Raw genomic sequence first — 13533 nt, 5'->3', positions numbered from 1 at the left:
TCCTTGGCACCCCCGTGCGGCTGGGTGTTGCCTACTTGGTTGAAGATTGTCCTACAGCTCAGCTGCGCCCCCTGCCTTCCTGTTCACAGACTGCACCCTTGTGTGTGCACTTGGGCTGTAGGTGCTCACCACGGATTAGTAGGTCATTAATGGGATCTTTGAGCCAGGACCAGGAGGCATATGAAGGAGAGCCATTTGTGGAGGCGGGGCTTCTGGCTTGCTGAATCTGTGACCTGTTGGAAGCTGGTCAGATAACAGCTGCTGTGAGCAGCAAACCCTGGCTGAGCACTGGTGGACTTGCAGGCAGTCACCTCCTGCCTGAAGGCTGACCTCTTGTTTTTATCCACGTATAAGGCAGAGTTACAGAGAGAGACTTCCATCCACTGGTTCACTCCCTAAATGAATCAAATGGCTGAGCTGGGCCAGTCTGAAGCCAAGAGCCAGGAGCTTCCTTCAGGTCTCCCACATGGGTGCAGGGCACAAGAACTTAGAACATCATCTGCTGCTTTCCCAGGCACATTAGCAGGGAGCTGGATCAGAAATGGAACAGCCAGGACTCAAACCAGTGCCCATATGGGATGCTGGTGTGGTGGGCAAGGTTTAACCTACTACAGCATTGGCTTCCTGGTCGCTTCTTAAAATGACCCCCATGGTGTGGGTCAGAAACCACATGAGTGAACTCTTTGCTGTTGAATAACTTCTGTAAAGATCCTGTCTCCAAGTTGAGGCATACTGGGAGGCACTGGGGATTAGAGCTCAAACTCACACATGTGCATGCAGGACATGACCCCTAAGGCTGTGGTGAGCAGAGTCTGGTTCCTGGAGACCGAGTGAGGAGACAGCCTGGGGAAGTGGGGAGCAGTGGCAGGGTGAGTGGGGGCGGGGAGGGCTAAGATTCTGAGGTTGCCCATGATGGGGGCCAGATAATCTGGGGCACGGGAATCGGGTGAGCAGGGCTGGAGAGATGGCAGATGCTCCATCTGCTACTGGACAGTCACGAGCAGCCCTGACCCACTGACCACAAAAGGCAGAGCTCCAGCCCAGCTTTCCTCATGGCCCCTCCCCATCCCCCAAAGAAGTCTTTTCTTCTCTAATGTCTGCAATGTGCCTTTGACTGCTCCCATGTGGGACTGGGAGATCTGAACAGGCTGGGTTTTGCTATTGCACATACTCTGGAAGGGGTGGGAATTGTGGTGCCAGGCAGGAGGACCAACCCTTCCCAGGGACCAGCATCTTCCATGAATGAGGACCAAATCCAGAAGGCTGCTCCCAGGACCATGTTGAGCCTGCTCATCCTCTGGTGCTGTTCTGGGCAGCAGTGGGCAGGGGAGGAATGCAACACAAGGTTGTGCTCTCTCTGTCTCCCTCCCTCCCTCCCACTGGAGACTGACACTGCTCCATTGTTGTGGACACTAGCCCACCATTGGACGGGCATGCTCCTCAGGTGGCTGCTGGCTGGTAGATGCTGCCAGGGTCCAGCTACTGATGCTGCAGGGATTCGCACGTGGTGCAAATCACAGCTAGGTTGGAAGTAGAGTAGCTTGGGCTGGAAATTGGCATCCTGATGTGGGATGCCCACCTCACTGCAGCTCCACAGCTCCAGTCTAACTGTATCTGGCTTTTTGAACCTGATGTGATATGGATCATACTTTCTCATTGCCCCTGACCTCCCAGTTGACCTCTGACCCTGTGTCTGGTTGTCTCCCCATAGAGCTCAAGACAACTGTGACCCCAAAGTGCCAGCTGACTGCCAATGACCACACGTTCTGGATTCTGAATTTGCCTCCTCTGACAATGAGTCAGCTGACCTGTTCCTCATCAACTCCCTGGCCCTGTGTTCTCTGCACTTCTGTTATTTGACACATTATGTTCTAAGCACTTAGCCATGTGGGTACTGTGACCTCCAGCAAAAGCACCAAGCTCTCGTTTCCTGCCCTGTCACTGAGCGTTGGCCAGTACTCTGTACCAAAGACCTTGGATCAAATGTGGGGTGTGCTTCTCATATGGACTTAGTGAGACACAAAACATATTTGTTCTGTAATTTTGTATTTCTTTATTTTATCAAGAGTCCTAAAACTTGAGGACAGAAAGTTCTACAGTGAATAAGGCAAGTTGACTGGTGAATTTAGCAAAGGACTTGATTGGGCAAAGACTTCCTTAAGGTCTTGTTGAAGCCACATGGGAAGCCAGGGTTGAGATGCATTCTGATTCTAGTGCATGCCTAGGAGACAACATCTTTTTGTTGTTGCCATTCTAACTGCAATAGTGATGGGATTTCATTTCAACCTCTGACAGCAACAATTTAAAAAGCTATCAAGATGATCATTGCTACAACAAGAATGTAGGGTGTGCAGCCAGCAACTCTAGCCTGGCCTCTCACACGGGGGCAGTGTCCCAAGTACCACTGCCTTCAGGTGTGTCAGCAGGAGTTAGACTAGAAGTACAGATTTTGGGTAAAGGCAGCCACTTTCCATACTAGTATTGCAGAATGCCTAGAGTAAGGTGCTTTCAATCTGTGTCCTTGACCTGGGGCCCACCCTTTTATCTTATTTTTAGATTTATTTGTTTTCATTGCATAGGAGGACTTACAGAGGGAAAGCTCTTCCATCTGCTGGTTTAGTCTCCAAATGGCCACAACAGCCAGAGGTGAGTTGATCTGAAGCCAGGAGCCACAAGCCTCTTCTGTGTCTTCCACACAGAGTCCCAAGGACTTGGGCCATCCACAGCTGCTTTCCCAGGCCATAAACAAAGAGCTGGAAGGGGAAAGAAAGCAGAGGGACACGAACTAGTGCCCATATGGGCTGCCAGCATTTGCAGTCAGAGGATTAGCCAGATGAGCCATCACACCAGCCTCTCAGATACCTTGGGTTTGTCAGTCTGCTCAGCTTTTATGATCTGTAAATTCAACATCCTTGAGACTATTTCCTTCTGTCAACAGGAACAATCCCTGACTTGCACACAGTTAATGGCAGTTTAGGCTGATTTTACAACCGTGTGCACACTGACACAAGAGGTGCTGGCAGGTTCTCCACTCCCGTTCTGATGTATCCATCCTTCTTTTGATTTTAAAATAATCTTAGCACACTGGAGAACAAATGTGGAACTCTGCCAATTATGGAGACAGGGGCGGAGTGAGGACATGCAGGTTGGGGAAAAGATGGGACAGGAGCAGTCTAAGAAGCCAGGCCAAGTCCGGGGAGCCATGCCTAGGAACCTGCTGGGGTCAGGCGTGGGGTCTTGGCAGCAGGAGACTAAATTTGGGATAGAGAGGGAGGGAAAGAATGGGACAGAAAAGAACTGGGTGTGTGTGTGGCAGGGAGGCAAGAGAGCCATCCCTCCCCCGACATAGGCCAGCGCTGGGATCGGGGACAGGCAGTGAGGAGAATATTTTCGTCATCACGGGGAGAGATGAAAGCGGAAAGAAGGGAGAGAGGTCAGAGGAGCGGCAAGCTGCCCACGTGGGGAAGCAGGAGGCGCTTGGGGCCTGGAAGGAAGTTGGTCCCAACAGCTTGTTTTGCAGCTGTGATGCCTGGCCGACAGAGGGAGAGGTTTGGGCGGTCCCTAGGGGCAGTGAGAGGGCAGTCCTGGGGCAGAGACCTTGGGGCACCATCTGGCTACCTAGTAGGGCCAGGGGGCTGGGCAGGACTCAGCACCGCAGGGCTTGGCCCCCGGGAGCCTTCAACGCAGCTACCCGCGTGGGTGGCCGGACACGCAGCCTGAGGGGTCCAGCCCGAGGGGTCCACTAGTCCCTGCGGCAGGCAGAGCACGCATCCCTTCACCCATCGCCCCAGCTCCCCACGGCAGGCCCAGGGGCCCGTGGGGGATACTCAGTAAAACAGGGACCTCATGAATGCACTCAGACACCTTCCTAGTCCGCACCTCCAACCAGGCTGGGCCGGGGGTCTCCCACGAGTCTGGGCAGCTGAGGCAAAGAGAGCTGGCCCCGGCGGCGGTGTCCTCGCCCCTGGGCGCCAGCTGGCCAGGCCAGCCTGCACCCGGCAGGGAGGAGCTGCGCGGGCCGGGCCGAGGGGAGCTGGGCCGGGCGCGGTCGGCGGCGTCGGGGCCGCGCCGGCGCAGGTGGAAGCTGAAACTCCAAATTGGGCAAGCGGCGGCCGCGGCTGTGCGCATGTGTAGGAGGAGTCGGAGTTTCACTTTGTAACTTTTAAGTGGTCGGGACGCTTCCCAGACCCGCCGGGTGGGAAACGACTGCTGCCCTCGCCACCTCCGCAGGTAAAGTGGGGAGTGGGAGGACGCCTCGGCTGGGACACGGGAACTGCGCGACCCGGGGTCCACGTTGGGTGCTCAGTGTCAGCGTCCGCCTTCCCCACCCCCCAAGCCAGGGGTACTCCCGGGCGCAGTTGGGAGAGGGACTCGGCTTTGCGAACTGGCCTCTCTCTGAGGCCGCCGCTTTGCGCCCTGGCGACCGACCCTTCCCGGTTCCTGGGTCCTGCTGGGGCGGGTTGCAGACAGGAGTGGACCTCGCAGCCCAACCAGGAGCGCCTCCCAGGTGTTTTCCTGCTTCCAGCTTGGTGCGGGGCAGGGTTGGATGCCGGAGTCGCTAGACACGGTGGGAGAGGCTCGGCTGTTTGGTGGCCGCCCTCTGCAGACCCTCGGAGGCCTGCAGTCCGAGGCTGGGCACTCGGGAAAGGGAGGGTCAGTGGTGAGGGCGAGGAGAGCCTTGTCCGGGAACTGAGTCTGGGGAACCCCTTGCACTTGGTCACACTCCAAGTCAGGGTCAACCCTAGGCAATGTCCTGAAGGGCAGGGGGCCCACTGCGTGGTGGACCCAAGCTCCGCCCCCCGCTGCTGCCGCCCAGCGTCCCCTCCCCCACCTCCAAATCCCCTGGCATTTTCCTGCCCCTACCTGTTGAAGGTAAGCCAGAGGATGGCCGTCCCCAGTTCCTACCTGGTGGGTACATGGGGGCTGTGGGGAAACATCATGGGATCTCTGTGCTGGCTGCGGTGGCTTGTGGACATTCTGGGTCATCCCTAGTGGAGAAGCAGCCCTGCTTCCCCTCCTGCAGTCCCGGCTGTCCTCCCTTCCTTGCTATGACACCTGCCGGGGCGTCCTCAGGTCTGCGCTGCCTGCACAGGGATGTGGACAGAAGCCGAGGGGAGGTCTCCTTTTCCTTTCACACACCCCTGACATTTGCTTACTGTCTCCAGCTGTTCCTGGGGCCCCTGCCTGCCTGCTGCTGTGTTTCCATTGGCTGGAGGGATGCCTTAAAGGCACAGGAGTTTTTTGGGGATTTTGTTTTTAAGGCAGAGTTACAAAAAAAAAAAAAAAAAAAGAGAAATCTCTCACCCACTGGTTCACTCCCCATATGACTGCAACAGCCAGGGCTGGGCCAACCTGGAGCTGCTTCTGGGGTTTTCCATGTAGGTTCAGGGACCCAAGCACTGGGGCCATTCTCTGCCGCTTTCTCAGGCCCATTAGCAAGGAGCTGGATTGGAAGTGGAGCAGCCAGGACCCCAACTGGTACCCATGTAGGATGCTGGTGTTGCAGGTGGAGGCGTAGGTTACTATGCCACAGTGCTGGCCCTGGCACAAGTGTTTTCTTATGCTCAGTAGGGGCATACTCAGGGCTTCAGTGTCTCATAAGCGTTGCCTTAGGGATGTGTCCCTTGAGAAAAACCCATTTCATGGAATAGGAGAACAAGGCAGGGAGTAGTTAAGGCACTTGTCTGATCTACAAGTGGTGCTGAGATGGAATTCCAGAACCTGCTTGTGTAGCCTTTGTTAGGCTGCACTCTCTCTCAGGGCAGCCACAGGCTCAACCCCCATCCTCTGCCCTTCCCTGACTCCAGGGTTGCTGTTCAGGTTCCGGATAGTGTCCATGCCTCAAGGACACCTTTGGGTGTCCAACTTGATTATGCATCTAGAAGGTCAGAACGAGCTTGGAAGGCAGAAGACTGCTGGAGCTGCTAGTGCTGTGAGGAGACATGGTGGTGTTGACAGCCCTGGAACGTGAGCAGGGCCTTCCCTAGCAGAACCGTCTACTTCCTGCAGCATTCTGCCATGGTTTGTGGAAGGGAGGCCTGCGCTTGTCCAGTCTGCCACAAGGCTTGCTGCCTGCTCAGGTGGTCATTTTTTGGCTGACTTACTAGGCCTGTTTGGGAACAGCTGTGGGGTGCAATGCTGTCCTCTTAGCCTTCAAGGGCAGAAGCCTTCTGGGGGTTCAGAGAGTAAACCTTGGCTTTCCTACCCTCTGGATATTGGAGGAAGGGGATGCTGACATGCCTGCTTTCTGGAAGGCTTAGACGGTGAGTGGTATTCCCCGTGGATCTAGCACACCCTGGGGGTGTGGTGTGTGTCTGGCCTGGCTTGGGTGGTGTCTGCTTTGCTCCCCTCTGGCAGGCATGGTCCTCAGTTCCCAGCCACCGCCTCAGTGTGCCTGCTGGGGAGGACCTGCACGGTGTGGTCCAGGAAAGAGCCACAGCAGGATGGGGACTTTGTCAGGGGTGGGCTGTGACCATGCTGAAAGGCTTGAGAGACCCTGGGGACCCCTCTTCCACAACCTGGCTGGACCCTGGCCTCCGTCTCCCAGGCTGGCTGCCTCCCATTCTGTTTCTCATCAAGCTTGTTAAACCCACATGGTGGAGCCTGCCTGGGGGGTGGGGTGCAGCACCTCGGGAGGTGCTGAGCAGGATGATCTAGAGGCGCCCCAGGTGCCTGCTTGCCTGTCTGCCCCTCCCTCCTCCTGGCATGAAGCCTCCCGGACCATGGGCCCTCCTCCCAGCACCACCCACCACCGCAGCTGCCCCAAGGGACAATGCGTCCTCTGTGAGCATTTTATGGATGTTTTTCCTCTTCCACCCTTCAAGCCTGCCTTGTCTATTCAGCTGTGTTCCCTACCCCTGATTCTGGCCCTTGGGGGACCTCCCCAGCAGCAACTGTCCTGGGGCCTGCATGAGGCCCTGGGCCTAGGGTGGGGCCCCATTACCTGAGGCCCTTCTCTGGCCCCAGCAGGGCCCCTGGCCATGGCTGGGAGGCGAGTCACAGGGGCCCTGAGTGACAAGGGATGGCTCCTGGGGGCATGGGGTGCAAGGGGTGGGTGTGGAGACCAAGTCCTATGCTTTGGCAGGTGGCAGCGTGTAGGGCAGCTTCTGTTCAGGACCCTTAAGCTGTAGGAGGGTGGTTCCCATCTGCCGCTGGGCATCTGGGGGGTGGTTCCCATCTGCCGCTGGGCAGGCTGGGCTCGCAGGGGGCTGGTGGAGGGCGGGTGGCAGTTGCTGAGGCCTGGCCCCGAGCAGCCAGGGCGGGGGTGGTCAGCGCTGCTTTGGCTGTCTCAGCTCTTCCACCTAGGGCCTCCCACAGGCCCAGCCACAGCCCCTTCCTGCCCTGGCGTGAGCTGAGTGTGGGACAGGAAGGAAGGTCAGGCCTAGTACCATTGGGTGGGGTCTAGGGGAAGCCAGCTGTGGGGCTTCTGTTCAGAGCACCAAGTCTGGGACATCACTACTCCTGTTACCTAGAGTGTCACTATGTATCCTGCATGCCTGAGTGAGTGGCTCAGCCTTGCCCGTGGTCCTCCCTAGCCCTGGGGCCTGCCACCCACCCACCTGCACTTCTGTGGCACGGGTGCCTGCCCACGTGTGTTGTCAATGGCCCAACCTGGGGCGGTGTTTGCTTTGGCCTTCCTGAGGCCCTTGAGCAGGCTCTGGGTCTTCCTCCCTCTCAGTGCCCCAGGCCGCCCTTGGGCTGTCCCCCTTTCTTCCCCTTGGGCTGCCTATCTGAAGCCCTGTTCTGGTCTCTCAATGAGTTCACTCCTGGCACCATAGAAAACATGTGGTCTGGGAATCAGTGGGCTGTGTGGAGGCAGTCCTGCCCCCACTAGCTCCTTAAACCTGGGTAGGTTGTTCTAATAGCCTCGGTTTCTGGGTGTGTCAGATGGCCTGTTTGAGGACCTGTCTGAGGCTCCAAGCAGTCAGCCTTTGACGAGCTCACTGTCTCCTTCCCCGTAAGGTGGCATCTCTGTTTTTGTGTCTGTCTCTCCTGCAGTTCTTTGCTAACAGTTTTCCTTGTAACTGGAGGGATGCCAGAGCCTTGGGGGCCAGCAACAGCTTCTGTCCCTGCCACCCCTTCCCTCCCTGTTTGTTCTGCCTGCCCCGGCCACCTGCCACTCTGGGACTCTCCCCACAATGGAGCTATTCTCTGTGATGCTACCAGGCACGCAGGGGTCCAGTGGCCAGCTCTCCCCAGTTGCAGTTCCAAATCACCAGGCCCCTGCGGGATCTACCTTCTTTGACTGTGTCAGCGCTAACTGGGGAAACCTTGGGGAAGCTCCAGCCATGACCTCTGGCATTGCCCTGTTCTCCAGGGAGGGCAGGCACCATGACCAACTCGCCATTCCTGGAGCTGTGGCAGCCCCAAGCCGTGTCTATCCGGGAGCACCTGGGCCTCGGGGACCAGCCCAATGAGTCCTATTGCTACAACTCGGCCAAAAACAGCACTGTACTGCAGGGGGTCACCTTTGGCGGCATCCCCACTGTGCTGCTCCTGGACGTCAGCTGCTTCCTGGTGAGAGAGCCTGGATGCTTGGGGCCCCTCTTTGGTTACTCTGTTAAATCCCCCAGGCAGGGCCCTGGAGCAGTGGTGGGATGGACTTAAGCTGGGCTTAAGTCCTGGTTATGCTTTGTTCTGACCAGTTAGGAACATCAAGGTTTGAGTCCAGGAGAATTTCAGAGCCCTGCATGTAGCGGAGACACAGAGCCAGTCCCCAGGTTGCCCCAAGGCCCGGGAAGGGAATGGTGTGGGGGGTGGGATGGAAGAAAGGGACATGAATGATGTATGTGGAGTTAGAGTAGCTGCAGGTGTCAGCAGTACCACCTGTTTCCTGCTGGCCTCCCCGGACCCAGCTTCTCAGAGCTGACCTCTGAGCTCATTCAGGATAAACCTCCTTATTCCTAGAGATCTCTATCCCTCCTCCCCACCAAGCCCCGATTTAAAGTCTGTCATTGGCCTTCCTTGTACGGACTTGGCATTGGCTAGCCGACACTCTCTGGGGTTTAAGTACCCCTTCTATTCCCAAATGCTCGTGAGAGGGTCATGGCTCCTGATGCCATATCCAAATGTGGCACAGAGGCTTGGAGGGAGGAGAGAATCCTCATCCTTGGGGGACTGGGGCCCTAGGAGGTGGCAACAAGGGTGCCAACCACAAGTTTGCTGGCCTCCGACAGGGGAGGGAGTCCCCCTTCCTGTTTTGTGCTGGGTTAAGGTCTATGTGATCGCATTTCTTGCTGCATTGTTGCCCATTCATGCACCAAGGCGGGCCACCTACAAGTGGTCCACCTCATTTTCACAAGAAAGGGCTCTTTGGGCCTGTTGCTGGGGACTCTGGTCCGCTGTGGAGGAGAGCAGCGCTCTGTGCCCCAGCCGTTTGGAGGAGCAGGGCTAGGCAGGGGCTGTACTGGTGAATCTGGGAGGGAGTGGGCAGGCCCTGTTCTCCAGGGCTGGGGGGTGGCCAGGGTGGAGACCCCAGGCAGGCTGGGTGGGAACGGCTCCCACAGGGCTAATGAGAAGAGTCACACTGCCAGGTAGAGCTGGGTTCGTCCTACCTGGCAGGGTGTGGGGAGATGGGGCTGGGAGCACTGGGTGGATACAGACATGTGGCATATGTCCACACCCCACAGGTCCAGACAGCAGCTGGCCTGGATGGGTGGGAGGCACTCACTTGTCCTGTAGCATGACTCAACAGCCTCCCACAGACCAGCCCCAACTTCCTGATTGCCCTAGAGAAGTGTCCAGGGGAGTTCAGGAACCCCTGGGTGCCCTCCAGGATAACAGCCCTATCTTGAATACCCCAGTCTCTGACTGGAGATAACTCAGGGGTCTCTCCCTGCCTCCCTGAGTGGTGAAGGGGAGGGAGGCAGGAGCTGGCCAGAGCCAAGGGGAGAGCGAGGGCTGGAATCTTGGAGTTTCCAAAACCAGTGGATGAAGTGCAGCCCCTTGAATGGTATTGGGCCTGTTTTCAAGAGAACCAGCTGACCTGTTCCTGGGCCAGCCCAGGAAGGATGTGTTTGCTTGGGGCATGCTGCAGGCAGGCAAGGGCCTCCAGGGGCTGTTGTACTGGACCAAGGCGGGGCTCCAGAGCAGGCATGGTGACAGTGGCTGGTGTAGGGTGTGAGCAGAGTACTCGGCTACTGGGCTGGGAGTGATTCCTTGAGGTTCCACTGCTCCTGGGTGGGAGTGGAGGCTTGGCGGCTGTGACAGAGTCTCACGAGAAGCAGCTTGATTGACTTTGGGCTTCTTTTCTACTTTTAGATTTTAATATGTGGCTTTTCCATCATTAGAAGAAGATTCTGGGATTATGGCCGCATTGCCCTGGTGTCAGAGACAGGCAGGTAATGTAAACAATACTAAAAATAAAATAGTAAAACAAAACAAAACAAAAAACAGGCAGGTAAGAGGAACAGAGTTGCCTGCACTGTGAGTGTGCATGCGTGATCAGTGGGCCTTATGAGCAGGCCTGCACCTGGCACTGTGGCTCACTGACTGTGTTTGCCAGGCCTGGGTCTGCCGTTGTCCTCTCTGTTCCTCACCTCACCCCAGAGGTCAGCCTCATTGTCCTCAGCTCACTGTTTTAGGGCTCCTGGTTGGCCATGGCTGGGACTTTGAGGATACTGCTGCTTTAGGGCTTTCAGGGTAACTGAGGATGCTGCCCGTTCCCTGTCTCCCGAGTGTGTGTGTGTGTGTGTGTGTGTGTGTGTATCAGTGTTGAACCTGTACAAGGAACTTGCCAGGGGCTGGCACTGGCCAAGCGCCTCTGGGAGCTGTCCTGCCTCCTGGGTCAGGAGCCCTTCCCATCCACACTGGGCTCTGACAGCTCTTCGTTGCCTTTAGCTGAAGGGGGGCCATGAACTCTCGGTCTGCACAACCAGACTTTCCAGCTCCAGCCAGCTGTTTTGCATGTTGGATCTTGCGTCGGATACGGCAATTGCAGCACGTGGGCAAAGTCAGGGAGGACTCCAAGGGTGCTCGCGGGCAGCCTACCACTGTTACACTTGCTCCTGTGGTTGCATGGCCTGGAAAAAGGATCTGTAAATGCACTTACTTCCCTATGTCCTCTCTTCTGGCATTGGCGGCAGCCCACACGCATGACCTTGAAGTTGGGGGAGAGCCTTTTGGCACGTCTGCTGTATTTATGACCTGAGCAGGCCGGGCAGTGCCATCAGCAAGTGCACTGGGCATCGGGAGGCCCTGCTGAGCTGTGGCTAAGTCCCCATGCTGACCAGGGTCTGTCTCCTGGCCTCTGTTGCCCAAGGGGTGGGTGTGAAGGCCCTATGAGGTAGCATCTGTGTGAGTGCCCGGAAGGGGAAGGAGCAGCATGTCTTACGCCATCAGAGGTGGGACCAGGAACAGAACAGAGAGAAGTTCCTGATGCCCCCGAGGATCAGAGGTGCTACAATGCAAAACCGCTGCAGCTCAGCAACTCTGACGCATGGGTGCTGGCATTTTCTCACCTCTGACATGGGTGCACGTCTTGTGATCGCAGTTTAATGGTCATGGTTTTATTTCTTAATGGTTCCTAAGATAATAGTATGTTTTACACAAATGATGTCTCTGATTTGAAGAATTGCAGTAGTTACTCCCAGTTTTATTTGATACATTACAAAACTCATTGTGAACAGACAACACTTTGAAGCCACTCGAAGGACAAGTCCCAGGAGTTCCATGGTGGGAGTATGGGCAAAGTTGTGGATGCCCCGAGCCCCTGTAATTCATCCCATACGACACGGAGCTTGACGCTGCCCCTGGACACGAACATGTCCTGCATCTCACATATCTGAGTCATATTTCATCCCAATCATGGGAGGATGGTAGCTCGGGGTCCCGGGCCTGAGAGGCAGCAAAATACTGGGTGGGCATTATTAAGAAAAAAAATGAAGGACTAAACTATTATAACAATATGGGGAAAATCAGTCGGGGTGTGGGAATCCCAGACTCTACAGGATTGTACTATAAAATTCAAAATTTAAAATAAGAATTTAAAAAAAATCTTGTTGTTTTCCCCACTCTTCTCTTTAGTGAGTCCAGATACCAGAGATTGTCATCAACTTCCTCCTTGGGGCAACAAGACTTTGAAAACGAGCTGGTTGGTATCTTAGGGAAGGTTGTGGTGGATGCTGGGGAGGAAGGGCACTGGGCATGGTACTCGGGGAGGGGAAGGTGTTGACTTCTTGATGCAGTGGCTGACTTAGTCCTCGAGCAAGTGGCAGCTACCAGGGCAGGCTGCTGTTTGGATTGACAGAGACACCTTCGCTTGGAAGAGTCCCCGGTGGGAAGTGCCGCTGGGGCCATGAGGCTCTGTTAAGCTGGAGGCAGAACGGGCTACAGCATCCCCCAGGTTACTCCCAGCTCGAGTGGCTTTCATTGTGCCTGTGACTTTGGTGGCAGTTAATTATTGATTTGTCTGCTAGATTATGAGCCAGGTGTGGGCAGGAACCCTTCTTTATCTAGCCCTGTTCCTCAGCAGTTTGGGCCCAGTAGGGGCTTAGTCACTGTTGAAGGAATGATAGGTAAATATTTATCTTTCCCCGCCAGGGAGCAGCCCAGCTCTGGGGAGAGCTACTGTTGATAGACCGGAAGGACACAAAGAACCTCTAGACATCTGTTTCCCTCTCTGAACTGCACTCCAGTGGAAATAGTCTGGTGCCCAAGGCTGGGTTCCTATCTCTAATGCCACCACTCACACTGTCTCTTGAAAGTCACCAGTGTCATTTTCCCCAGGGCTGCCCTGATCTAGCTCTGAGTTGCCTGGTTGCACCCTGGGGCGTCTGTGATTCCTCACCTTGTAAGCTGGAGAGATTTTTAGCAGGAATGCCAGGCATCTTGTGAAGGGCTGGGCCCATCGTGATTGGGACAGGCGGCAGCTGGACCATGTGCAGGCAGAAATGCTGGTTTTGGGTGAGAGGTGGATCAGTGGTCATTTAGTGTCAGAGAGGAGATTGATGTCAGCCTCCCCTAAGACCCGGGTGTTGAAGCTAATCCCCTTTCTCTCTGCAGGGATGCTGCCCCTGGCTGACCGCCATCTTCCGTCTGCAGTGAGTACCCGTGGACAGCTGCTGCAGCCTCTGCCAGACCAGAATGGTTGGGATGTTTGGCCAGTCAAGGAGAGGACCAGGATGACGATCCTGAGATAGTCTTTTAGACATGTGTCAGCTCATGTCCAAGAGAGGACATAGGGGCTGTAGTAACTTGGGCTACCCCCCAGGTTAGGAACTTGGGAACAGGAAGCGTTTTGAGGACATGCAGTCCCTGTGGCAGCTTGCGCCCTTCCAGCTGCACGTGGCTCCCAAGGGCTCTTTAAGGTGCTGATGAATTTTACTGTACCCTATTCAGTGGGAATTGTGTGTTCATTTTTTCTTTATGAGATTTCTTTTTTTTTTTTTTCTTTGAGATTTCTTTATAATCTTTCTCTGCTTTCCCAGGCATATTAGCAGGGATTGGGCTCAGAAGAGGAGCAGCTGGGACTTGAACTAGTGCCCATATGGGATGCTGGCCCATGTGGAATGCTGAAAGGCAGAGTGACAGATA

The 13533-nt window shown here is 55.7% G+C and overlaps 1 protein-coding gene across 3 annotated transcripts in view; it reads left to right on the top strand.

Moving 5' to 3' along the window:
• Window positions 1-4082: 4082 nt before the first annotated feature.
• Window positions 4083-13533, top strand: part of TMEM63A (transmembrane protein 63A) — a 34004-nt gene continuing 24553 nt past the window's right edge. For 2 of the 3 annotated variants that reach the window (XM_058669259.1, XM_058669258.1), the window contains exons 1-3: window positions 10270-10340; window positions 12025-12091; window positions 13003-13040. In XM_058669259.1, the coding sequence (XP_058525242.1) occupies window positions 13005-13040 (36 nt within the window). In that variant the 5' untranslated portion in view covers window positions 10270-10340; window positions 12025-12091; window positions 13003-13004. Of the gene's footprint in view, window positions 4231-8317; window positions 8518-10260; window positions 10341-12024; window positions 12092-13002; window positions 13041-13533 lie in introns of those variants that run through there. The other variant, XM_004578896.2, reaches the window with a different exon arrangement.

The sequence above is a fragment of the Ochotona princeps genome, chromosome 10 (assembly GCF_030435755.1).
Source record: "Ochotona princeps isolate mOchPri1 chromosome 10, mOchPri1.hap1, whole genome shotgun sequence".
Classification (NCBI taxonomy): Eukaryota; Metazoa; Chordata; class Mammalia; order Lagomorpha; family Ochotonidae; genus Ochotona; species Ochotona princeps.
Note: the sequence above shows the minus strand (reverse complement) of the source record. Positions and strands in the feature narration are given on the sequence as shown.